Genomic DNA, 27428 nt, shown 5'->3' on the forward strand with positions numbered 1-27428 from the left:
TTTGTCAGGAGAGAGGGAGGAGTTGTGTTGAGTACCAGGATTTAGGAGAGAGGAAACAGAGTTCCAGAACAATTTGGGGTTGTTTTGTTGGGTAGTGAGTTTAGTGGAGAAATGGCTTTTTTATCGTTGATGACTTGCTTTTTGGCATTGTTACAGAGTTGTTTATATCTGAATTCAAGTTGTGGGGTTCTATTTCTGTGCCATTCCTTCTAGGCTTTATCCCTGGAGGTAAGTAACTGTTTAGTTTGTTTAGCTAGCCATGGGGAATGGTTAGGCTTTACTCTTTTGGTACATGTGGGGGCAAGACTGTGTAGAATATCTAAAAAGACTTTATTGAAGTAGTTGGCTGCTTCATCCAGTGGGAGAAATTTGGTAGGGGACCAGTTGTGGGTTTATTAGAGACTCTAAGAATAGTTGTTCATTGAAATGGGTAAGATTCCTAGTTGTTCTTAGACAATGCAGTTTGTCTATTTGAAGTTGAGTTCTATGGGTATAGGCAGGAAGATGGTCACTAAAGGTATTGGGTAGGGTCCCTGCCTTGGTGAATTTTTGATGGTGTGAGACGAGTATCCAGTCTAGGGTTGATTCTGTTTGTTTTGTTACCTTACGAATGGGGTTAGAGATGAGCTGAGTAAACCTGTGCAAGTTAATACTATTTACTGGGGAGTCAGAGATGAAAGTTTGCCAGTTTATATTTGTGTCGCCAAGAATGATGGTTTTGTTTGATATACTGAGGGTGGTCCAGGATAGTAGATCTTCCAGAGTAAATATGTTTTGACCTGAGGGAATATAGAGTACAGCAATACATAATTGTTTTCTGTTGTTGATGTGAAGGTTAACTAGGAATAATTCCATATTTCTGAATGTTGGTATAGGTTTATCATATGGTGTAACGGCTAAAGTATCATGGTAGATTAATGCGACACCTCCACCTTTTTTATGTAGGCGGTCATTTCTATGTATGTTATATCCTGGAGGGATTATTTCAGTGTTAGCAATATGTGGTTTTAGCCTACAATACCTGGGGAGAAGTAAGAGAGCCAGGTGTATATCTTTTTGCTGCACAAAGTACAAGATGATACCCTTAAGCCTGATGTCTAGCATCTTTGGCTGTAGACTCCACGCTGTTCTTGTTAGTCTGGACTGTCTGCAGTCATGTTATTCTGTAGATCTGATGTGCAAAACTGAAGACTGTAATAGGGACAGAAGTTAAGTATGTTGAGAATAGCAACATGTACATTCACATGCTTATAGAGCCTGTGCTTGGAGTGCTGTGCTTTTTACTACTCTCACAGTTGGCTTCCTTATGACTGCAGTGCTTTCATATGTGTAAAGTAGTGCATGTAGTTGTACAGAACATACGTATGTGTATTATAGACTACTGATTATTTGTAATAACTGCTAGTTTGTCACTGGAGCTCATCTGAGGCCATGTTTCCCTAGACCCTATTTGTTGGCAATTTTTTGGTAAGTTGCACTTTGTACCAGCACTGTAATTTTGTTCTTTTTACTTGCCTAGGCGAGGCGAAGGAGTGGGTCACACATATGCAAAAAAGGGAAATTTACGCAGAGTATACTTATTCAGTCATCTTTATAAATACATAGTTATAATTTTGCTTTGAGTAAATGTATATATGTTCATCTTTAAAGGTAAAGCTTATGTTCACATCATGTAAGTAATGCCTTTTTTTTCTGTTTTTTTTTCCCTACAGGATGAAATCTGCCAGAAGAATATGGTATGTTGATTGTGAATATTAGAACTACAAACTGTTTGGGTCACTGTAATTTTAAACTGGTCTATTTTCATTATTTATTAATCAGCATGCATGCAAATGTATTTTAGTGTTTGTCACATGGTGTGCCAGAATATTAGAAGACTCAGGGTTTAGAACAGATCAATCCAGATCTGCAACAGCAACAGCTATGTGCCCTGTTGCTGCAGGTTTTCTTTAAAGAATTGAAACTTCACAGACATTCTGTTCATTTTTTCCTCACTAACTCACAAGTGTTCAGTATATAAACATTAGTAGTTCTGTATCAGGCTGTGTAACATCACTGTTGTATGCAATGACAGAATTCAGTAACACTTCAATAACGTGAGAAGGAATTACTTTATTGATAAAGTTTTATAAAATATAACCAGAAAGTGATTAAAATATCTAATTCTTTGTTGATGAAGTATGCTTTTATAGATATATTGCTTATAGATGCTGAAAAAATGAAACACCAGGCCCTTTGCCTACCTTATCCACAGCTCATCTAGCATTCAACACAATCAATTTGTTACTGTTTTAGAAGAAAACAGACACTATTGTCCAAGTCCACCTTTTTCTGTAATATTAGGATATTGTAATGAATCCCATTTGCCATGATGCTGAATATATCAATAGCACCTCCCTTTCAACCTTTTGGAATAGTGGAATATGGGACCATGACAGTGAAGCATGTGAAACACGATTCTGTTTTGGCTGGCTGGCGGATCACATGCCCCCTCTCGTAAAAATGCAGTTTACCTTAAAGTGATTTGACCCTGAAGTGGGTCATATTTAGTTGGGAGGTGTGAGAGTCAGAACTGAGTCAGAACTGTTATAGCAAAATAAACATTAATAAAGCACACATTCAGGGAATGGTGTTTTGTCAGATTGTTTTGCTCAGATAAATAGATCCTTGGACCTGTGTTGGTCATACCCTGTTATTTCCTTAGTATCACAAAACGTAGATGATAATTATTACAAGATGCAGATGCTAATTATTGTAAAAGTCTAGTTATAAGATAGCTCTGGTGGGCTATTATCTTTCTTCCATGCTTGCCTATGAAGCATATACACTTGAGATAAATTTCTTAAGTGGTGCTTTCCAGAACTAAATAGTAAGGAGTCTTTCTCTCAGACTGCATAATGATAAAACATACTTCCTTATTGTTCTTGTGATACCTCTGAAGATAGAGCTTACTTTAATTCTTGCACTGAGCTTAGCAGTTAAAGCATGCATCCAATTCTGCTAAATATCCTTGTGCTGCAAAGTAATTCCTAATGTCCATCTCCTTAAAGATTGCCACTGTGTAACACACTGCCTGTTGACCATCATTCCTCCTGCAGGTACCAGTTTGCCAGTCCAGCTGTATATCCCTTCCCAACTTGCTTGCAGTTTCTGTGCTGGTTCACGGTTGCATCCACTTTGGTGTTGATTACATAAGCTCATTCTTTTTTTTTTTTTTTTACTCAAATGATTTTTATTTTGATGAAATAAGACAATAATTTAATACATTCATAACAATCAATAACTATTTACAGTGTTTACATTCAGCCTGACCAAAAGGATTCAGATAAAAACATTTGTAATTGAATAATAAGTTAATATATAAACTAGTTAGGAAGAGTTTGGTTCCATCTCTAGGGTATCAATCAAATTCAAAACTTTCCTCCACGGACTATTAACCAGCGGCTTAGGAAAGGTTCTTAACTCTTTAGTTCTTTTCTCTATTAGTATGCATTTCTTCGGTGATGATAGGAATTCCTCCATTGTGGGTGTTACATTAGAGTTCCCTAACGTGGTCCACAACAAATACAGGTCATCTTTCTTCATATTATTACTATTAACATTCAATAAAATTAAAGACTTTGTCAAAACAAATATATCTGTATAGATAGCTTGAAGAAGTTTGTTAATCTCGTTCCAATATGGTTTAATATTAGTACAGTCATAAAAAATATGAGACCAGTCAGCATTAGTGGACAGGTGACATCTCCAACATAACGTGCTGTTTGTAGGGTTCATTTTTGAGAGTTTCTCAGGTGTCAGAAAGGATCTGTGTAGAACTTTCCAATGGAAAAATCCTCCAGAATTGTGAATAAGAAGTTAATTTAACTGAAAATAAAATGTTTGTTTTATCTTCCATTGATAATAATACTTGAAACCCTTTAGTTAGGTATTGCCAGTTAGAATCTTTAGGAGCTGTCTTATAGACAATTAAAGTGTTATATAGATATGATAGTTCATTCTTAATATTGATATTATTATATAGGATTCCAAAAATCCAGTTTATAATTTTTGGTACGGTTTTGAAGGATGAGTTGTGTATTATTCTACACAGATCCTTAGTGTATGCTGTGACACTCTGAAGAACCAACCAGTCATTAGGGGATAGGCCATAGGTTGACAATATACTTTGTGTGTTCAAAGCTTGTTGGTTTTCAATACATTGCAACCAACAAAATAGGTTACTATTCTCCCATAATCCAAAAATCTATGTGTTTTATCAGAAAAATCCCTTGTAATAGTAAATGGTATTAAAAGTCTATACCACAGTTTTATATCTAAATTTGTGTTGAATTTTCTAAACACAAAAATATTGTTTCTTAGTGTTAGTTTAGTTAATTTTGTTGTACTATACTGTACATTTAAAATTAAAGAGTGCCATATCTTATCTTTGTCAGCTACCAAAGCATTCTTTGATAAATAATTTTCATTGATTAGTATAATGGAGTGTAACTGTTTCCAGTTGGCAGGGTACCTAGGATTTATCCAATTCATCGCTATTTTAATTATAGATATCTTTATATAAGTTTCAGTTTCTGGGAATTTTACCCCCCCTTGTTCCCATTTTCTGATATGATGAGAATATGCCACTCTATTTCTTTTGGGGTACCATAGGAATTTCATCAGAGTTGATGTGATTTCTTTAAGGATATTCTTTCCTGGTGGAAGTATAAGAGCTTGTGCTATATATAATATTTTAGGTAACAAAACCATTTTTATCAGTTGTAACCTATCATCAAATGTTATAAACAAATTATTCCATTTGCTTATTAATGTCTTGATTAAGTCTGTGGCTTTAGCATAGTTAAACTGTAAGGTTTCCCGTATATTCTTACCTAGGACTATTCCTAAATAGTCTAGAACTGAAACTAGATTTCTAATAATATGATTAACTGGAACCTGTATGTTCTTTTTTTATTGAATAATAAATATTTTGATTTAGATTTGTTGAAGGAGAGTCCTGAGATGTTTTTTGAAATTTGTTGTTACTATATCCACTTCACCTAACACTTCCTTAGAGTTGGGTAAGGTAAGTAAGACATCATCAGCAAACATCATTATTTTGGATATATATTGGTTTTATATATATATATATATATATATATATATATATATATATATATATATATATATATATTAATTTTTGATTGTATCTTAACTTTCATAGATATGTTATGAAGATGCTTAGGAGAGGTAGCATAAGAATTTAATTTCAGTTTTTCCACAGCTAAATTAGTTTTATGGGATAATTTTCATTGTATTTCTTATTTGCTTTTTCTATTTTCTTCTTATTATCTGTAGCAATTAAGTTCTTATTAGATTTAAGAGATGATATTTGATTTTGGAGTTGCTGTAACTCTGACTCCCATTCTTTAATTTTATTTTTGTACCAACTAATGGTTTTGCCATATAGATAGGCTTTAAGAGAATCCCAAACCATGATTGTGTTTACTTCAGGTTTATAATTAATCTCTAAGAAAAGCTGAAGTTCAGAAGTTATCCAAGATTTAAAGTCTTTAATTTTTGTGATATATGAAGGAATCATTGAAGTAATAATTAACTGATTGAATTCCAAGTGTATTGTTAACAACAGGGAATTATGATCTGAAACGGGACAAGGGTGTATTGAAAAATTCAAGATTTTAGAATAAAGATCTTGTGAGATATAAATTTTATCTATTCTAGTTTGGGTACCATGTCTATAGTCTTGGTGTGATAATAGTAAAGACTTTGGTCCCAAAGCATTAGGTAGGTACTAGGCTATCTGCCCAAGGGCATTTATAAGCCTAGCCAGAGTGTATTGTCTTTCGCCGCCCCATTGATTAATTAACTTATCCTCTGTCAAGCAGAGCCAATGAAGTGATCCCAGGGGTGTATTTTCTGTTACCCATCCATTCGTCAAGGTTTCTCTTGAAGAATGTTAATGAGGGGCTCTGCCTAATGTAGTTTGGAATTTTGTTCCAATGCATGGGGAGTCTCTGTGACAGGAATCTATCCCTCCAGCATGTTCTATTTATTGTTGTGGCGAGGTTTAGCTCACTAGAGCACTTAGCTCGCAGTGACTTGGATTTCTTTAGGTGGAGCATGTCCATCAATTCTGAGTTGAACATGGCTTTGTAAGTCAGGTAGAGATCACCTCTGAGTAAGCAATATGCCACTGAGTGCAGCCGGAGTTTTTTCAGTCGGGCTGCATAGGACATATGTTTAAGGCCAGTAATCCTCTTGGTGAGGTACTTTTGTGGTCTCTCCAGCTGTTGGAAGTGTCTTGTGAAATACATCCCAAACGGGGCATTGTACTCTATGATGGGTCTGATGAGTGATGAGTAGAGGGGCACTATAACCTTTTTATTTCTAGATGCGAACCCTTTAGTAAATAAATGGGCCACATAGAAGGATTTCCTAACTACTTTGACAATATGGTTGTCAAAGGAGAGATTACTATCTACCTGGGTCCCAAGATCTCTTATTACCTCTTCTGTATTAAGGGGGCTGCCACCTATGTGGTAATTTGTGGGTGTTGTGTTTTTCCCAAATGGGATGACTATGCATTTTTTGGCATTTAGCTTGAGTCCATGACTTTGACACCAGGTGTCCGTCTCAGTAAGGCCCTTTTGGAGGATGTCTGTGTCAGCTGGAGAGTCAATTATGGCTCCCAGTTTGCAGTCATTGGCGAACTTGGTTAGCCATAGTCCTCCTGTGTTTGCCTGTACTTCTGAGAAGTATATTCCAAACAGTATGGGTCCCAGGACTGAGCTTTGCGGGACACCACTTGTGACTGGTTTAGAGTTGGACCTGGAGCCTGCTATTCTTACCGTGTGAGTTCTGTCTGTAAGCCAGTTGGCAACCCATCTCGTGATGTAGGGGTTTATGTTCAGGCTGGTGAGTTTTTCTGTAATACCCGAGTGGGGAATGGTGTCAAAAGCCTTGACGAAGTCAAGGTAGGCTGTGTGAACAACCTTTCCCTTGTCTATGGTCTTGGTGACTGTCTCAAAGAAGTCAACCAGATTTAGTAGGCATGATCTACCCTTAACAAAGCCGAACTGGGTCAGGTCAAGTGTTTGGAGGTTCCCAATGTCTTTGTTATTGAGTTCCATGATGATGCGCTCCATAGCCTTGCAGACCAGTCTAGTCAGGCTTATGGGGCGATAGTTACCAGGGTCAGTTTTGAGCCCTCCTTTGTGGAGTGGAATAACCGTTGCTGTGCATCATTCTATGAGCATGTAGCCTGTGGAGAGGTTGAGGTTGAACATTGTGTTTAGGTGGGGGGTTAGTTTGTTCTGTAGTTCATGCAAGATGCAGCCTGGGACACCATCTGGCCCCATTGAAACTGTGTTTTTGGCTTTTGAAAGGGCAATTTTCACCTGTGTGTCTGTGATTTCCGGGACACTACATTTTTCCGGTATTGTTATGGGCCCTTTTGGAGGTGAGAGGGGGGTGATGTTTGCACTGAATCTGTCTGCCAGGATGTTGGCAATATCAGTAGGTTCAGTATATTTTGTGCTATTTTGCACTAGTTCAGTGCATATCTGCGAGTTGCCACTAGCTAAAGTAGGCTTTGTGGTTATCTTTTGAATCCTTGGCTATTTTTCTTTCGAATTTAGCCTTAGATGATTTTATGAGGGACCTTAGTTTCTTACTGATACTGATCAGGGATATCTTTCCTTCTTGGGATTTGCTTTTTTTCTGAACATGTTTCCTCCTTCTATTGTATAGCCTGTTTATGGCAGGGGTCCACCAGGCTGGTTTCCTTCTCTTAGAGGAGTGAGTATTGGTTTTGCTAGGGATGGCACAATCCATGCATCCTTGTAGCTTCTGATAGAGTGCATCTGTAAAGGTTTCTGCATCTTTGGCAGCATTGTCCTTTAGCGTGGGGGCTGTGAAACTTACCGCTTCTGTCTTAAGAAAGGTGAAGTTTGCTTTAGAAAAGTTTTTTACTGTGGTTTCCTTAGTTGGGGGTGGTGGTGGGGTGTGGACATCCAGAGTGATTAGTTTATGGTCTGATCTAACCAGTGACAGGTTGACCTCTGGTGTGGAACACCTGTCTCCCATGTTTGTGATGACCAGGTCCAATATGTTTTCACCTCTGGTAGGGGAGTTTACCAGTTGATCCAGGGAGTTTGAGTTAATGAATTCCAGGAAGGGCTGGGCCTGGGAGTTTGTACTTGAGTAGGTTTCCCAGTTAATGGTAGGGTAATTGAAATCGCCCAATATCAGGGTGGGTAGGACCTTCATGTTTTCCAGTGTCTCCAAAAAGGTGGAGTGGTGGTCCTGGGTCATGGAGGGTGATCTGTAGCAGGCCACAATTTGCATTGCAGATTTGCCCAATATTAGTTGCACATGGATGATCTCAGAGGTATCATGCTGCACCACTAACCTGGAGGTGTAGGTATCCTTGATGAATATGGATACACCCCCTCCTTTTGTGTTTCGGTCTGTGTTCTGTGGCTGAAACGTGTGGTATGAGTTGTAGCCCAGTAGTGCTGGGGTGCTCTCTGGAGCCTTGAACCAGGTTTCAGTTACTGCACAGATGTCGATGTTCTCCATACTGAGGAGTGCTTCAAGCGCATGCATTTTGAGATTTAAACTCTTAGCTTTGAGTAGCATAACCCTCAGTTTTTTATTAATTGTGCTGTTTACGGAGGTGGGTTTGACTTTTGAGCCTTGCCTAAAAAAGGCAGTATGAGGGCAGCAAGAGCCTTGGCAAGTATTCAAAAGCCTAGGGGTGACAGGTGCAAGCTGTCTCTTGCGAAGCAACGCGGCTTGTTAAGCACAGAAGTTTAGCCAATTACTAAAATGTATCATTTTTTCTTTATACTGGGGTATCATTCTTGGTGAGGGCAGGATGCTACTCAGGGTCAGGGTCATACCAGCCTGGGCTACATGATACTTAACTAGCCTCATTAACATTGACTACTGAGGACTGACAAAATCACCTGAGACATCTAAAAGACGTGCATTGGTACTGAATATTGAGGTTCTCTTACAGCTAAACTGTAAAACTATATTCTCACCCTCCCTAAATTCATATAACTTGTATTCACATAGGCTGTTTAATGAAGTTGTCTGCTCATAAGATTGTATTTCAGTAATAATTACTTAGTAAAGGTCCCCTTTCCTGGTCGCTACTTTTTATGACCACTGCTATACTTTTTAAAACCAAATATAGTCATTTTCCTATGTTCGGGAACTTTATAGTTTGTTGCAGCATCTCTATAAATGCATACTGCCCTCTACTTAACTAGCCTTATTAACACTGAATACTGGGGACTGATATAATCACCTGAGCCATCTAAAGACGTGCACGAGTACTGAATCATGCGGTTCTCTTACCGCTAAACTGTATAACAATATTCTCACCCTCCCTTAATCCAACATGGTATCAACCCTATTGTACTGTGAATTATAAGGAGGTTGTAACTGCTAATATTTGCTAATACTATAAGTTGCATTGTTAAATTAACAAAGGACTACTCCTCTTTAACTGTTTTTACTGCTCCTCCCTACCTTATCTCAGTTCACTGTTCAGGTTTAGTACCGCCCCAAAATCTCGGTAGTTACGGGCACTAAAAGGAGTCATAGAATTTTGAAAACACTACAAAGTATTGCTGTTTACTGTGGTAATATATCCAACTGTGTCTATGATACATTTTGCTTACTATTTAAGTTATTACTGCTCTGAATTCTTAGTAGCTTCTGGTACTAAATGGAGTTATAAATGTTTGATAGAACTACAACGTATTGTTGTTGACTGTGATTACACAAGAAACTGTGTCTGCATAACATCTTTACCTGCTCTCTAAGTTGATACTCTATGCCTTACTTCCTTTTCTCTCTATATATGTCTTACCAGCACTGTGTTCCAGCTTGTCCATCCACCAAACACCTGCATATTCCCAGCCAGACGCCTTGGAACATTAGGGCAAACTAAGGACATTACCTTACAACTACCAGAGAAACCTTTCCTTTGGAAAGGCATTGAAAGTATGTATTGATGCTGAAACAAATAAACTGAAACGAGATAAATGTTAAGACTTTACTAGGTTAGGCAAGCTTCTCAGGTAGGCTAGCCAGCAACCAGCCCCCCCCCAGTCCTTTTCTTCTTTCTTTTATATTATCCATACCTCCTTTATTTATCCCCTTCACTCAAACTACTTCATCCTCACTCCCCCTTAGACCCTCAAATCTAGCAGGAGATATTTCCACTGCTATACACTGTCTGACCACTAGGTGGCGTCTCAGTACTTAGCTTTCTCAATAATTAACTTTCTGTATTGTATTTTCTACCCTATTTCTGTATCCTTACCCCCATAACTCTGTTCCCAGTTTCCTCAGATTCACTTATATATTAACTCTCCTTGTCCCTAAGGCATCCTTATCGTTGTCTTCTCCTCTACCTTCCTGACTTTCTTCCTTTTAGCCTCTGAACATTATCTACATTCTCCTACCTTTAGACTTACCTGCTGAGTCAACCACTTCACTGATTGTCTTCCTCTGTATTCTGCTCTCTTGTCTCTACCTGCTCCGTTCGCCCTTTGGGCTCACTCCGCTCCCCTACCCCCAATTCCCACCCACCCCAGTGCTCCTACTTTTATACCTCCAGAAACCACACCTCTACCTTACTCACACCAATCACACAAATCTCATCTATAACACTTATACCCCTATCATACACATCTCACCTACCAATTACCCAACTCTCCTCCTCCACTACCTCATATAAACTTACTATTATTTCTCATTCTCTCTCTCACTTCCACTTCCTCAACAATGCACACTACAGTGAACCCTTCTCTAATTCAAATATTGATTATCATTTCACTTATAACTCCTCTAGCAACTACCTATATCTTGACATCATATGAACTACCTTTGTACTCTACCCTTAACTTTCCCTCCATACACACTTCCACACCTATAACACCTTTTTCTGCAACCTTCCTAAATCTCATTTACAAGCCCAACTACCTACTAGCCAAATACCACAGACTAGCTCACATTAAATTCTACAACCAAAAAACTAGAAAATTAATTGACTACTTTTGGAAACCTCTACAACCTAAACACTCAACACTCCCCCACTCACTATTGGATGGAGACATTCATCCAAACCCTGGCTCACACCATACCCAGACCATAGGAAACTACAACAATAACACAACTAGGCCTGCACTACCTACCAAATCTACCAATTCACTCACTATAGCCCATCTCAACATACGTAGTATTTGTAATAAAATTTCTCAAGTCCATGCCCTGCTAGATGTCAATCACTTTGACATCCTCTGCCTATCAGAAACATGGCTAAAACCTAGCATTAAAGACAATGAAATCTTCCCACCTGGGTATGACATCATTAGACTTGACCGCTCAACAAAAAAGGGGGGAGGTGTAGCAATTCTCTATAAAACCCAGCTACAAATCAGCACTATAAATCTGAACCTTCCCCTAGTCAATAGTGCCGAAATAATTTGCTCTAAACTTCAAGTCAACAAAAGAAAAGCCATATACATAATTTGTATATATCTTCCCCCAGGAAATAACATTAATGCTCTTGAGAATATCCTCAGTTGGCTCTCCACTAATCTCCCACAAGAAACATTAATCTTAGGTGACCTAAATATTAATTGGAATTCCTGTAACAATTCAAACCCCACCTCCCACATAAACCTACATGGCTTCTCACAACTAATTACCTGCCCTACTAGAACTAATAAAGTCAATAACAAGGATACCACTTTAGACTGGATACTTACTAACACCCCCCAACAAACCTGTAAAACGGGCTCCTTTCCAGACGATCTAAGTGACCACTCTTTAACATATATTATTAGGCATAAAACCAATCTAATTTTTCCAAACACAGTCAGAACATTACGTTCTAAAAAGCAATTTAACTCGGAATCCTTTCTGACAGAACTGAGACAATGTAATTGGTCTTCTCTAAAATTTCTTCCTCTTAATGATGCAGTACAGTATTTCAATTCCACATTCTTTGCTATTCTTGACCAGCACGCACCGATACGTACTATCAGAACCAAAGCCAAACCAGCCCCCTGGCTGACCAACAATACGAGACAAAAAATCATTATCAGAAACAAATCATGGGAAAAATGGCTTACTACTAAGATCCTGGCTGACTGTCAAATCTTTAGAGAATGTAGAAATAGTACAAAAAAAGCCATCCTGACAGACAAAAAGAACTTCTACCTTCATCTACAACAAGCATCCAGCAAGGAACCTAAAAAATTTTGGACCAGCATTAATAATCTTCTATCCCCAGGACAATCTATAACACCCGACCCACAAGACTCTAACCCAGACAATCCCACACAAACAGCTAACACTTTCAACTCTTTCTTCACAAATAATATTCAAACTCTTGCTAGTCACCTGTCTCCTGATACCTCTAAGCTACTTCCATCTTTTGCAAGTCCACCCCCACATTTTATTTACTACCTATTCCTACTTCCTTTATCTCATCCTTACTCCAAAAACTTAAACCTACCACCCCCTCCGCAGACAAACTTCCTGCTGAGTTCCTGCAAATAGGAGCTAAAGCCATTGCCTATCCCATTTCTATTTTGATAAGCAGATCTATTAATGAAGGAACTATCCCTTCAATCTGGAAGATATCTCATATCATCCCACTACACAAAGGGGGAAACTCTAAGGACTTCTCTAACTATCTTCCTATAGCACTATTATCCCCCATTACTAAAATTATGGAAAAATGTATCCATAAACAACTGCTAAACCAACTTCTACAAAACAACCTACTAGCCAATTGTCAGCATGGTTTTAGACCTTCCCACAGTACCACCACCGCACTGCTCTCATTTACAAACTCCATCAACTTTAATCGCAACAAAAATAGTCTTTCATCTGCACTCTTCATCGACTTATCTAAAGCCTTTGACATGGTGAACCACCAACTACTTCTGCACATTCTGACTTCTCTTTCACTTGATACTCCTGCCATAACTTGGTTTAAATCTTACCTTGAAAACCAACAGCAGGCAGTACTTTGGAAAAATTCACTATCTGATCATCTTCCCATCTCTCTTGGGGTGCCACAAGGCTCCATCTTAGGCCCACTTCTTTTTTCCATCTTTATCAATGACCTGCAATCAGTTATCCCTAATACTATCTGTATTCAATATGCAGATGATTCTACCATTATCTGTACATCTACCTCTCAAACAGAACTCCAGTCTCTTACCCAAAAAGCCTTTAACACTGTAGAACAATGGTTCTCACATCGCTGCCTACTACTTAACCCCAAGAAAACTAAACTGCTTCTCTTCACACCAACCCGAAGGCACATCCCCTTACACTTCACTATCACATCCAATGACAGTACTATCATTTCTCCTAATGCTACCACAAAATTATTAGGAATAACAATAGACAACAATCTAAACTTTGACAATTATATCAACACTACTATAAAATCAGTGAACAAAAAAATAGGAACCCTATACAGAATCAAACCTTTTCTTACTCCACTTGCAAGAACTACGTTAGCCAGAACTCACCTAATCTCTACTTTACTCTATGCTTCCCCCATATACACCAATCTATCAAAGAAAAACCTCAATAAGCTAGTAATATCTTATAATAATATTGCTAGATTTGTTACAGGAGCCCCTTTAGAACACATCACTGCCTGAACCTAAAACAACTAGGTTGGCTAGAACTTCCTAATCAGCTCGAACTTCAACAACTCATAATAGCCCACAAAACCCTGCACCAACCCACCAAAACTCCACTACTCTCTTGCCACATCACACCTTATTATAATCAGAAACAGCTACGCTCTTCAAACATACTATTGATCAAAACAACCATATCTAATAACTCTGCAGGTGACTGCCTGTTCTCAAACACTGTTGGAAAAATATGGAATAAACTACTGTCAGATATCTCATCTCTGACTTCTCTCCCACTTTTTAAAAGGAATCTAAAACTGTATCTCAGTACAAAATGGCTATGCCCCTGTAGTAACCCAGACTAATTCTATTTCTTTTCTTGTCTTCTGCCATTTGTTTCCCTACTGCACCCTATAACTCAACAGGGCACTGCCTGTTCTCCAACTTTGTTGGAAAATATGGTATAATCAACCTTCAGATATCTGATCCCAGACCTCTCCCCCACTTTTTAGACCCATCTACACAGTACCTCAATAAAATGGCTATGCCCTAATTACTCTGCAGGTGATTGCCTGTTCTCAAACTCTGTTGGAAAAATAACTAGACTTACTCTGTTCTCCTTTTTTCTTTACATTTCTTCTTCCCTATTTTTTTCTCTCTACACCCCTTTCAGCTTTTCTTTACCTCTCATTACACTTCAGCATTCCTGTTATAAAATTTATGTTTTGATTTTTTTTGTATTGTAATGATTATTGTGAAGCTCATCATGTAGGTTGTCGTTTATGTATTTTTTGGTTCTAAGATTGTAATTTGCAATTGCCAGAAAAAAAAAAAAAAAAAAAATATATATATATATATATATATATATATATATATATATATATATATATATATACTAGTTGTTTACTGTTAGTTTTATATTTGTTATTACTTCTTTTGTAACACCTTCTTAAACTATGTAATACTCATTGGAGCTTTTCTCCCCGGGCCTCTACTGAAAATGGACATATATCCAGATAGACTAGCCCGGTCAACAAATGTAAAATAAAATAAATAATAAATAAATAAATGATCAGAGAGCTCTTCTATGTGTCTTTTCATGTAGTCCAGGGAGGTGCATTTCCGGTCACTCACACCAACATGAACAATGACAGAGTCATATTTGTACTTGTTCTGGAATGACCTGAGTGCTTGTGTTATGTGGCAGATTCTGTCTCCCGACAGGCAGCTAACAGTAACCTTCTGCTTGTCTTTTAATTTAAAAATTTCTGTCCATTTTTTTAACTGTTTGGCTGAGGACGATAGCCTAGGAGATTTCCTATTGGTTGTTTCTGTAATATCTGTGATACAATTGAAATCACCTTCTTCTTCTTCTTCTTTTGGCTTTTCCCAGTTAGGGGTCGCCACAGCGGATCACCTGTCCGCTCATGATTGGCAGTGGAGTTTTACAGTGTTGAGTTGCAAGCCGGCGCCCAACCTTCCACAGAAGGCACACACGCACTCACACCTAGGGCCAATTTAGAGTCTCCAATCCACCTGCAGCATGTCTTTGGGATGTGGGAGGAAATCGGAGCACCCGGAGGAAACCCATGTGACCACAGGGAGGATATGCATACTCCGCACAGAAGGCACCCCAGCTGAGGATTGAACCGGAGAACCTCTTGCTGTGAGGTGACAATGCTAACCACTGCACCACTGTGGCTGCCCCATACAATTGAAATCCCCTCCTAGTATAATATTACCTTTAGAAGTAGTTGTAATAAAGTCTAAGTGTTTCTTAGCTAGTCCTACCCGCATACCCAGGAACCAGTATAAATTAACCAGGGTCCAAATTCTATGAGTCCATCATTATCTAGGTTTGTAAATAATTTGGGGATTTAAGAAAGTCTTCTTCCATAGAATTGTTACTCCTCTGGTCTTATTTTTATAAGAAGATTGAGCTAGTATTGTGTAATCCTTAGGGTCCCACATAAATATGTCATTTATTTTAAAGTGTGTCTCTGTGAGAAAAACTACTTGAGCCTTGTTTAGTTTAAGATGCCTTAGTAGGTTAGCCCTCTTATATGGGTTGTTTAAGCCATTAGTATTTAAGGATATCAATGTTAAATCCATATCAGAATTCTTTAAAGATAGCAAATAATAAAGGTACTTGTATTAATAAAATCCTGTATATATAATACTCTTCCTAAATAGACAACAGATTATCAATTGTTGCATTTCTATTTATCTCAATCCAAGTAACTTTCCCCATGAAAGATAAAAGTAAAACAATTGTGTCAGGCATTTCAAAACTAGAAAAACAGTTAAATAACAAAACATTAGCATATTTAACTCTGATATAAACTGTAATACACCCTATACATGGAATGAGATACAGTCCTAGTCTAGCAAACAAAACTAAATCAGCTAGACTACCTATCCCAACCATCTACCTTTGTTGGTTCGAGCCCATGAAAACAAAGTAAAAAATTGAGAATATCTTATAAATTAAGAGAAAAATAGTAGTGATAAACAACTAATCAGACATTGATCCCAGTTAGGTTTTAGAGATGAGTTTCATGCACTATTATTAGAAACATTAAACATTTATACAGTAATTATTCACTAAGGAAGCAAGAGACATATTAAGATATATAAAATCTGAATTTATTGCTTAATAGTTTAAGGAAACAGTAGTTTTATAACAATCTAAATGATTACCCAAAATACCCAAGCATGTCATCTGTATTAGTTTTAACAAAAACTCCGAAATGACAGAACAAATCAAAGAATCATTTAGCATTTATATTTACTTGCCCTCTGAATAAATCTTATCATGACAATCTCCCATTAAATAAAAACATCACCAGAATTGGGTTTTAGCACATAGCTGAGTGTGTGTCATTCCCAAAAGATGTTAACATAGATTCTTAGAAATATTCCATTAGACATACTTGTCTTTAACTCCTAAACTTTTGGAATAGCAGATGTTTTAATGACTGACTAAGAATCAGTAATAATTAACTGGCATCAGTTAATATGACAAAAAGTAGTAAAAACCATTTATAAAACTTACTATGGATAACAAGTTTTAAAAGTGAATGACTCAAAGTCAGAATTAAGACAGAGTTAGCTGTAAATATTTACCATAATAATAGGGTAATACTGAAACTCATAAATTCTTTGTTGTATCACAAGTCATAGATATTATTCAGCTCTTTCCCTGTCATAAAGTGCTAATATACTAAAAAACATGACTTTATAATAATTGAGAACATGACATCTGAAACATAAAATAATATCTAAGATACAATATGAAATTCATTGTATTAAATGCAATGTGATTATAGTTCAATCCAAATTATTCACACATATATTGTCTATGATGTAGTGTAGTATTCGGATATCCTTACAGTTATTACCATTAACCATAAGTATTTCCTGTAAATGTATAAGTCTATACTAAACACTTGCTAACTGCATAGGAAAATTATTTATAAAGATCTATTTATAAAAAACTCCAGTATATTCACTAGAAATAGTGGCTATAATTAATTGTTTGCAAGAAAAAAATAAAATTTTCTCAAAATATAGTCACTATTATAAAAGAAAACAATGAATATGTTTGCAGACAGTGTAGCTCATAATTCTTATAAGAGAAGCCTACTATGCTATATTAACCAGTCAGAGTCTTGACATTCACAATTAGGCTTGCATATACACATTAGGTGTAATGTAATTTGATCTGCATGCAGATAATGCATAATGTCACGAGTTAAGTAAGAAAGCTTCACTTCTTAAATTTCAAACTGACATTTTCCCACCCAGCACACTACACAGTACAGTTTCCTGATCTCACTTTAACTGTATCACAAAGTCTATTTATTTATAGTAACAAATGTAAAGTTTAACTGTCAGATACTTCCAATCAGTAAATTAACATTCAATACACAAGAAATCACCTCTGGACATCACAAACCATACAACACACATAAAAATCAGTGCCATACAACTTTTCACATAACTAAACTCTATATAACTGGCAAATTCAGAACAATCCGAACGCAGTCTTTTAGAAGCATTTAAAAAAAAAAACACACCTCTCCCATTACATAAAAACTTTCAGATCCCAGCTATAGCATCTAATTTAATAGGCAGAACAGTCCATAAATTTATGTCATCATTCTTTATTTTAAGTACAAAGTCATTTTTTGAAGCAAGCACTTACAAGGGGGTCTATATTATATCATCGAACGCTGATTGATTGACCTAATTTAAGAGAAAGCTTACAATCTCAAACTGTCAGATCAGCGATTTTTCCCAGGAAAAAAAATCGCTGATCCAAAACACATACACACAATACAAGCACACCAAACAAACAGAAATCCACACACATACACCTAAAATCTGATACCTAATCCCTAATTGCAGATCTCTAAAATCTCTCTTTCCTTATAACAATTTAGGAAGATTCTCCGATTTCAGTCTATTTTCCAGTAATATAACAAAATCAATGTTTGTTGTGTATAACCTCCTGTGTTGTCACTTTATATATATATAATGTTTTTTTTTTTTTTCATGTATAATCTATAGTCTTGTAGTAACTATGTAGTAACTATACTTTGAATTTTGTAATTTAAACATGTATTTTGTATTAATAAATAATCCTACACTAAACTATGCACACACCACTAACTACCCACTTACCTTAACCCAAACCCTAACCCTAAGGTCCGTCACTATCGCACACTCACCTCACCCGCTCTCTAACCCTAACTCACTTAAATCCGCCCTAGCCCTCATGTCCACTCAATCGCACACACACCTAACCCGAGCCCTAACGCTAACTCACCTAAATCACCCTAACACTCATATCCACACAATCGCACACTTACCTGAATCCGACCGGTAACTTTCCACCATAACACTGAACATACCGAAGCAACAGAAACGGACAACCGATTTCTTTCCCTAGGGAAAAAATTTGAGTTTCTGCTGCTTCGATATTTTGCAGTTTCGCGAAAATAAGTTCGATCAATCAGCGTTTGCTTTTTTAAGCATTCGAGGATATAATATTGACCCCTTACAAAGGTACACCAAGCACGAATGATCCGTATCTCAGAGACACTCAGACAACTACGGACATCTAGCAATAAGCCACTGCTGCTAAGTAGGTATACAAAAGATACATACTGCTAAAAATACAGGAAACATAGTGTCTCTGCCAAATTCAAGTTGAATAGAACAAGTCCTTTGCCAATGAGAGACAAAACAGAACTTTAACATTAAACTCTACAGGAAACATAACTTGCAACAGTTTAAAAACCTTGTGCCATAAAACATACAAGCATATAACTGTCAGAGAGATCCAATTTATGTCAAAAGCCAGCAAACAGCTTTTTGTTCACACAGGTACCAATATTAATTCTGAAACAATCAGAAGATATAAATATTAAAGAAACTAGTTAATATATACTAAATCATAGATATGCCCTGTTATCCCATGTATCCAAAACAGTTTAGATAAATTAATCTGAGCAGTGACTATGCCTGTGTAATAACTCAGAAGAGCATTTAGCAAAGCAAAGGGCTATATATTATTTGAAATAAAGCATGTCATCTTAAGGTCATAAAAGCAAAGATAGCTTACTGTTCAATTATATCACTCAATAAACCAGTAATATTATACTAATATACTAAAAAGCATAAAGTTATTTAATTTGTATATGAACAAAAAAAGGTACAAAAATGAAAAAAGAAAAAAGAGAAAGAAAAGCAATAAGAAAAATATTGTCATGACATACCTTACTTGAAAATTTAGCAAGTATAAAACAAATTAAAGTCCAGTTGCAGTAGATGCTTTGAGAGATTTAGTGGGAACAGAAATCTTTGACTCAGTTTTTTGTTTTTTTCTTTTTAACATCAGTCCAAGAAGATTTATCAGTAACTCTCTTCAGAGATGCAGATGCCCATTCCATATCTTCAGGTAAGGAAATAATGTTATTGTTTTTAATAAAGGCAGTGGCTTCCTCTAAGGCATTAAATGATCTAATTTCATTCTGATATAGATTTTTTATTCTGGCATAAAAGACAAGTGAGTTTTGCTGTTATTCTGCTTTAACAGTTTTATTAATGGCCAAGCTTTTTTCCTCTGTTCCAAAACCCTAGTAGAATAGTCATTATCAAACCTAATTGGGTTTTGATTAAATTTTAATGGACTTTTCCTCCAGGTAGATTATAGGACCAACTCCTTGTCCAAATAAGATAGAAACTTTATGACTATTGATCTGGGAGGAGTAGAGGAGGATGTTGACACTGGCTTTACTAAAGCTCTATGAGCTCTTTCAATACCAAAGGACAGACCCTCCTTTAGGTCTAAAATCTCTGAAATCCAGGTGTTCAGGAAATAAATGGTATCTTCTCCCTCAGCTCTCTCAGGGATGCCAAAAATCCTTATATTTGACCTTCTCTCCCTGTTTTCCAGGTGATCCACTTTATTGAGAAGCCAAATGTTTTGTTTGATGAGTAAATCTTTCTGGCTGTTTTCTTCCTTCAGTCTTCCATCAAGATCATTCAGGGATGCTTCTAAGTTTGTTATTCTGGATTGATGATGCTGTATAGGTTCCTTGAGAGAATGTTTGTTTCTGACAATTTTCCTTGAGGTTTTGTAAATACTTCTTAAAATCATCCACTTTTAGTGAGAGTTAGAGCAGATGTCACAAGCTGCATTTCTTTTTTTAAAGCCATGTCAGAATGAGAAGTCTTTGAAGTGCTCATCTCCATAAATGATATATTCTCCATTATAATTTGACAGGAAGAAACTTTCCTAAGTTCACCAAAGTTACTAATAATATAGTTTATACTTTCATCTATCAATTCTAAGTATTTTTGCTAAAATATAATAAGTTATTTCCTGTTTTTTTACTAGTTTCATGGAGCTCTGAAAAACTGCTGCTATCAGTTGACCATCTTGGCTCCGCCCCCATAAGCTGATTCTTGTATGGGTAGATACCTTTCTTTTATTGCTATGGCCATATCTTCTGTGTAAGTTACACAGAATGGTTGGCTAAGTCCCAAATAACGATAAGCTCACTGGAGATCTTGCAGCATTTTTTACTTTTCTTAGTCATAGATGCTCTCTAGGTTCTGCTGGTAATCAATTTTGAGTTCTACGTAGTAGTCTTTCCCAACCTGTAACATTTTGAACTTGTTGACTTTTTGAAAGTCCCCATATAAAACATTTTGGCATCTGCTTGCTTACATAATGCTCTGGCTCGAGTTTCTTAGCTTCTGAATGGCCATCTGTGTTTCCAGCACTAATCTTATGCTGTAGTTACCCCAATGTCAAGTTCCATGAAATACGCATAAAATGTTGCATCAACAGGTGCCATATTCAGTTTTTCTTACTGAATCAAAACTGCTGTTCACTACGTGACTAATGCATAGTCTTTTTACAGGTAGTTCAGTCATTCTTGGATTACATTTCCATTTGGTACATATTTGTAAACTATTGTCTTTGTTATTGAAAGAAAAAAAAATACATTTTATTTGGTAATAGATTTTATCAAATGGAATTATTTCTGCACAGAACTCAGTTAACATTTATGCAGATGGTAGACAGAATGCTCACAAGATTTCCATTTTAATGTGGTTGCTATAAAGAAGGTTCAATTTAAGGAACAAGTCAAAAGGTAGTACTTCAGTTGTGGCAGAAGAAAAAGAGGAAAGAACTAATATCTGTGAGAAAAGTAAGTGAAATAGAAAATATGTATTTATCATCTGCTTTTTGTAAGACTAATAAGGCAGTTACAAGGATCATTTTAATCTGAGTAAAACAGTCTTACAAACCCCAGTATATGTTTTATTAAAAATAATACTTGTCACATTTTTTTCTAGGGTGTTAGCTGCTCTGTTTTCTGGTGTATTAGCACCTCAGTGACAAAATCCAGGCATAGACATATAGACCATATGGAATCTACCTCTTAGAATCAAAATGCAATGACAGTCCCTGAAGCATTTCTGAGCAATTCAGTGTGTTTCCTCCCAAGTAACCTCATTAAAAGATGTCACCATTGTTGGTTTAGAAATAGCAAAAGCCTAACAGCCCATCCCTTACATGGGTCTTTAAAAAGCAATTTAATCCGCAAGCAGCTGTTCTTAAGCTGACATCAGTCCATCCCCTAGGAGGAAAATCTGTAGAACAGGAGAATGTGATGCTTTACCACAGATTTTTGGATGCCCCTGTTACTCCAGATGAACTGCTGCTGATACTGTTGTTAGCTTGACATTTTATAGTGCACAGCTCAGTGTGGGTACAGACACTAGTCCTGCTGTCACAGTGGAGTACCATTGTTTTACAGTGGAATATTTGTGGGTAGTTTCAAACACTGGCCATTAATATATGTAAATTTCATCTCCACTACTGATGTTTTTCCATTGCAGTTTAGACAAAAGTACCTTTTATTAGTTCTTTGCTCATGTTGCCCTAGAATAGTATTTACTTCTGCTATACAGGCTTCTAAGAAAAGAAAAAGTAAATTGTCCATCTTCCTCAGAAAAGTTATGAATTTTATATGAGTCAGGATGAGTGTCCATTGGTGCTAGAAAGTGTACTGACTTGCGGTCCATTCCTTTGTGTTCATAGGTTCATAGGTTCATACTAGGCTATCTGCCCTAGGGTATTTATAAGCCTAGCCAGAGTGTGTTTGGCTTTTGCCACCCATTTTAAATTAATTTGGCTATGCCCTTTTTCGAGGTTAGTATACTGTGCCTCTGTCTAACAGTGACACAGAAGTGATACCGGTAAACCTACGATCTCCCATCCACTCATCAAGATTCCTCTTGAAGAGGGTCAATGAGGGACTCTGCCTAACCTGGACTGGGATTTTATTCCAGAGTGAAGGGAGCCTCTGGGTTATGAATCTGTCCCTCCAGCATCTCCTATTTATTTCAGTGCTGAGGTTCAAGTCTCTCGAGCGCGTAGCTCGATGGGATTTGGATTTTCTGAGGTGCAGCATGTTCATTAATTCTGGGTTGGACATGACTTTATACGTCAGGCACAGATCGCCTCTGAGCAGGCGGTATGCCACTGAGTAGAGCTGGAGTTTCTTTAGCCGGGCAGCATATGGCATCTGTTTGAGCCCTTTGATCCTCTTGGTGAGGTACTTTTGGGGTCTTTCCAGTTGCTGCAGGTGTCTGGTAAGGTACATCCCAAAAGGGGCATTGTACTCAATTATGGGCCTGATGAGGGATGAGTAAAGAGGCACAATGACCTCCCCTGATCTAGATGTGAATCCCTTCATGATTAGGTGGGCTATATAAAATGTTTTTCTACCCACTTTGGCCACGTGGTTGTCAAATGAGAGATTGCTATCAACTTGGGTTCCCAGGTCCCTAATTACTTCTTACGTACTTAATGGATTACCACCTATGTGGTAATTTGTGGGCACTTTGTTTTTGCCAAAGGGGATGACTATACACTTTTTGGTGTTTAGCTTGAGGCCATGGCTCTGGCACCAGTTGTCTGTTTCTTTTAGGCCCTTTTGGAGTATGCTTGTGTCGGCTGGAGAGTCGATTATGGCGCCCAGTTTGCAGTCATCTGCAAACTTGGTCAGCCACAGTCCTTCTGTGTTGGCCTGTACCTCCGAGAAATATATACCAAACAAGAGAGGTCCCAGGACTGAGCCTTGTGGGACACCATTTGTAACTGGTTTGGAGTCTGACATGGCTCCAGCAATTCTAACCATGTGGGTTCTGTCTTTGAGCCAGTTTGCAACTCATCTAATGACATAGGGGTTTATATTTAAGCTGGTGAGCTTGTCTATAATGCCCGAGTGGGGTATTGTATCGAAGGCTTTTGCGAGGTCCAGGTAGGCTGTGTGGACCACCTTCCCCTTGTCAGTGGCCTTGGTGACTGTTTCAAAGAAATTGACCAGGTTTAAGAGGCAGGATCTGCCCTTAACAAAGCCGAACTGGGTAGGATCCAGTGTCTGTAGGTCCCCAATATCTTTATTTATGAGGTCCATGATGATCCTTTCCATAGCTTTGCAGACCAAGCTAGTCAGGCTTATGGGGCGATAGTTTCCAGGATCTGTTGAGGCACCACCTTTGTGGAGAGGGACCACTGTTGCTGTACGCCACTCTTTGGGTACATATCCTATAGTAAGGCTGAGATTGAACAGTAGTTTTATGTTTGGGTTTAGCTCTTCTTGGAGTTCATGTAGGACGCAGCCTGGTACACCGTCTGGTCCATTGATGCTGTGTTTTTTGCTTTGGAGAGGGCGGCTCTTACCTGAGCATCTGAGATGTCAGGGGAGCAGCACACTGCTGGGATAGATATTTGCCCTTTTGGTGGGGATGGGGGGGGGGAGTTTGTGCTGAACCTGTCAGCTAGGATATTGGCAATGTCTGTGGGTTCGGTGTATTTTTTGTCATTTGGACTTTCTGAGCATATCTGGGAATTCCCACCCAGGTTCCTGACATAACTAAAGAAAGCCTTGTGATTATCCTTAGTGTCCTGTGCAATTTTTCCTCTCTAAGCTGGCCTTAGACGATTTTATGATTGACTGTAGTTTTTTGCTAATACTGATCAGAGATGCCTTCCCTTTTTGGGATTTTGCTCTATCATGTAGTTGCTTCCTCCTTCTATTGTATAGTTTGTTTATGGCTGGGGTCCACCAGACAGGACGTCTGCCTTTGGAGGATTGGGTCTTGGTTTTATTTGGGATTGCATGATCCATGCATTCCTGAAGGTGTTCATAGAATGCGTTTATAAAGGATTCTGTGGTCTGGGCCGTATTTTCCACAGGCCCTGGGGCTTTGAAGGATTCCACCTCGGTTTTGAGGAGTGTGAAATTTGCTTTAGAGAAGTTTTTCACTGTGGTTTTCTGGGCAGGGGTTGGGGTCGGGATGTGAATATCCAGTGAGATTAGTTTATGGTCTGATCTTACCAGTGAGGGATACACTTCTGGTCTGGTGCATAGAGTCCCCTTGTTGGTGATGATCAGGTCCAGTATGCTTTCCCCTCTTGTGGGAGTGGTAACAAGTTGTTCCATAGCATTTGAGTTTATAAATTCTAGGAACCTTTGGGCTAGGATGTTGGAGCTAGAGTAATGCTCCCAGTCTATGTTTGGGTAGTTGAAGTCGCCCAATATAATGGTGTTTGGAGAGACCTTCATATTTTCCAGTGTTCTCAGGAAGGCCGAGTGGGGTTCCTGGGTTTGGGAGGGTGGTCTGTAGCAGGCTATAAACTAGAAGGCAGTTTTACCCACTGTTAGTTGCACATGGATAGTCTCTGATGCTTTGCGCTGCACCACCAACCTGGAGGTGTGGGTATCTTTGACGAATATTGATACTCCCCCTCCTTTTGTGGCTCGGTCCAAGTTTTGGGGCCGAAAAGCATGGTATGAGGTATAACCTGGTAGTGCTGGGGTGCTCTCAGGAGCCCTGAACCAGGTTTTTGTTACTGCACAGATATCGATGTTCTCCATGCTAAGGAGAGTTTTGAGTGCGTGCATCTTGAGGTTTAGACTCCTGGCGTTGAGTAGCATTACTCTTAGTTTCTTATCCCTTGTGATACCTATGGAGGTGGGTTTGTCTGTTGAGCCTTGCCTAAAAAAGGCACTATGGGGTGGCAAGTGCCTTTGCCAATATCCGAAAGCCCAGGGGTGACAGGTGCAAGCCGTCCCTAGCGAAGCATTGTGGCTTGTCGAGCATGTCATCCCAGGCTGACAGGCATTGGATCCCCTTTGAATGACACCAATACTTAAGCCAATTGTTGAAATTGGTCATCTTGTCTTCATATTGTGGCATCATTCTTGGTGAGGGTAAGATGCTACTCAAGGTCAGGGTCATACCAGCCTGGGCTGCATGCTCAGAGAGCTCCTCTATGTCTCTTTTCATGTAGTCCAGGGAGGTATGTCTCAGGTCATTCACACCAGCATGGACAATGACTGAGTCATATTTGTACTTGCCTTGGAGTGACCTGAGTGCTTGTGTTATGTGGCGGATCCTAGCGCCCGACAGGCACCGTGACCTTCTCCTTGTTCAGCCTGGTGAGCGGGACGTCAGTGTGCCTGACGATAGAGTCACCTATTACAAGTGTATCAGGTGTGTTGTTTAGCCTTAAGTGCTGTGGCTGTTTGGCACACTGGCTTTGTGAGCTATGTGCTGCACGTGTTTTGTTTTGGGGTAGCGGTTGCTTGGGTGTCTGCTTTGGAGGTCTCTGCTGCTTAGGCAGATTTATATTTAGAGCCTCCGAGTATGTTTTCGTGTGTTTATGTGTTTGGTTTGCTGTCGTGGTAGGTCTATGTGAGACTGGAATTGTAGTGAGTGTGGTTTCCTTCTCCTCCTGACTGGTTACGCCAGTACTGAGTTGAGAGAGGTTAGCCTCCAGTTTGGCTATATAGTTGCATCTCTCACATATGTTAGAATTTGTTGGGAGGAGAAGAGGGTTGTCTGTGTATATGAAGCAGTTGTAACACTGCCAAAAGATTCCCAGATTCACCAGCTGGACTGGAGAGGAGATTGACAACTGACCTTTGGACATGCTAGAACAGTATTGGGAATTCCTTTATAATTGAAAAAAAGGGCCAATGGGGAGCAAGTTACTCAAGGGGAGTTTGTGAGGGTGTAGTGCTTTTAATTTTTTAGTGCTGACTTATATAATTGCTTGTGTGCACCTCTGAAAGATGTTGTTTTTAAGGAAACAGTAAAGTCTTAGGGTTACAGGTTTAGTTATCATGCTTGCAACTTCCTGGCATCTAGGAAGTTTGATTGCCATTAGCCCACATTGCTATTTCAGGATATCAGGTAAAATTGTGAAGGAATTTATTAACTGACTACTACTGATTGTAAGTAGTAATGTATTCCATGCTCTTGGAAAGTTTTGTATGATGTACCTGCCACATTTTTCCTAGGGTGTTAGCCAATCCATTTTCTAGAGTATTAGCACCCCAGTAATGAAGGCCTAGACTTATAGATCATTTAGAAATTACCTCTTAGCATCCAGTAAAAATCAAAATGCATTAAGACTTCCTGAAGCCTTTCTGAACAGTTCAGTGTATTTCCTCCCAAGTAACCTCATTAAAAGATGTCACCATTGTTGGTTTAGAAATAGCAAAAGCCTAACAGCCCATCCTTACATGGGTCTTTAAAAAGCAATTTAATCTGCAAGCAGCTGTTCTTAAGCTGACATCAGTCCATCCCCTAGGAGGAAAATCTGTAGAACAGGAGAATGTGATGCTTTACCACAGATTTTTGGATGCCCCTGTTACTCCAGATGAACTGCTGCTGATACTGTTGTTAGCTTGACATTTTATAGTGCACAGCTCAGTGTGGGTACAGACACTAGTCCTGCTGTCACAGTGGAGTACCATTGTTTTACAGTGGAATATTTGTGGGTAGTTTCAAACACTGGCCATTAATATATGTAAATTTCATCTCCACTACTGATGTTTTTCTATTGCAGTTTAGACAAAAGTACCTTTTATTAGTTCTTTGCTCATGTTGCCCTAGAATAGTATTTACTTCTGCTATACAGGCTTCTAAGAAAAGAAAAAGTAAATTGTCCATCTTCCTCAGAAAAGTTATGAATTTTATATGAGTCAGGATGAGTGTCCATTGGTGCTAGAAAGTGTACTGACTTGCGGTCCATTCCTTTGTGTTCATAGGTTCATAGGTTCATACTAGGCTATCTGCCCTAGGGTATTTATAAGCCTAGCCAGAGTGTGTTTGGCTTTTGCCACCCATTTTAAATTAATT

At 38.2% G+C, this 27428-nt stretch overlaps 1 protein-coding gene across 1 annotated transcript in view; it reads left to right on the forward strand.

The window, feature by feature from the left end:
* Positions 1-27428, forward strand: part of MAP3K6 (mitogen-activated protein kinase kinase kinase 6) — a 1891200-nt gene that overhangs the window by 256185 nt on the left and 1607587 nt on the right. The window contains exon 3 of the mRNA XM_044084347.1: positions 1713-1736. Within this exon, the coding sequence (XP_043940282.1) occupies positions 1713-1736 (24 nt within the window). The remainder of the gene's footprint in view (positions 1-1712; positions 1737-27428) is intronic.

This window comes from Protopterus annectens, chromosome 1.part1 (genome assembly GCF_019279795.1).
Source record: "Protopterus annectens isolate FY-2018-M chromosome 1.part1, PAN1.0, whole genome shotgun sequence".
NCBI lineage: Eukaryota > Metazoa > Chordata > Ceratodontiformes > Protopteridae > Protopterus > Protopterus annectens.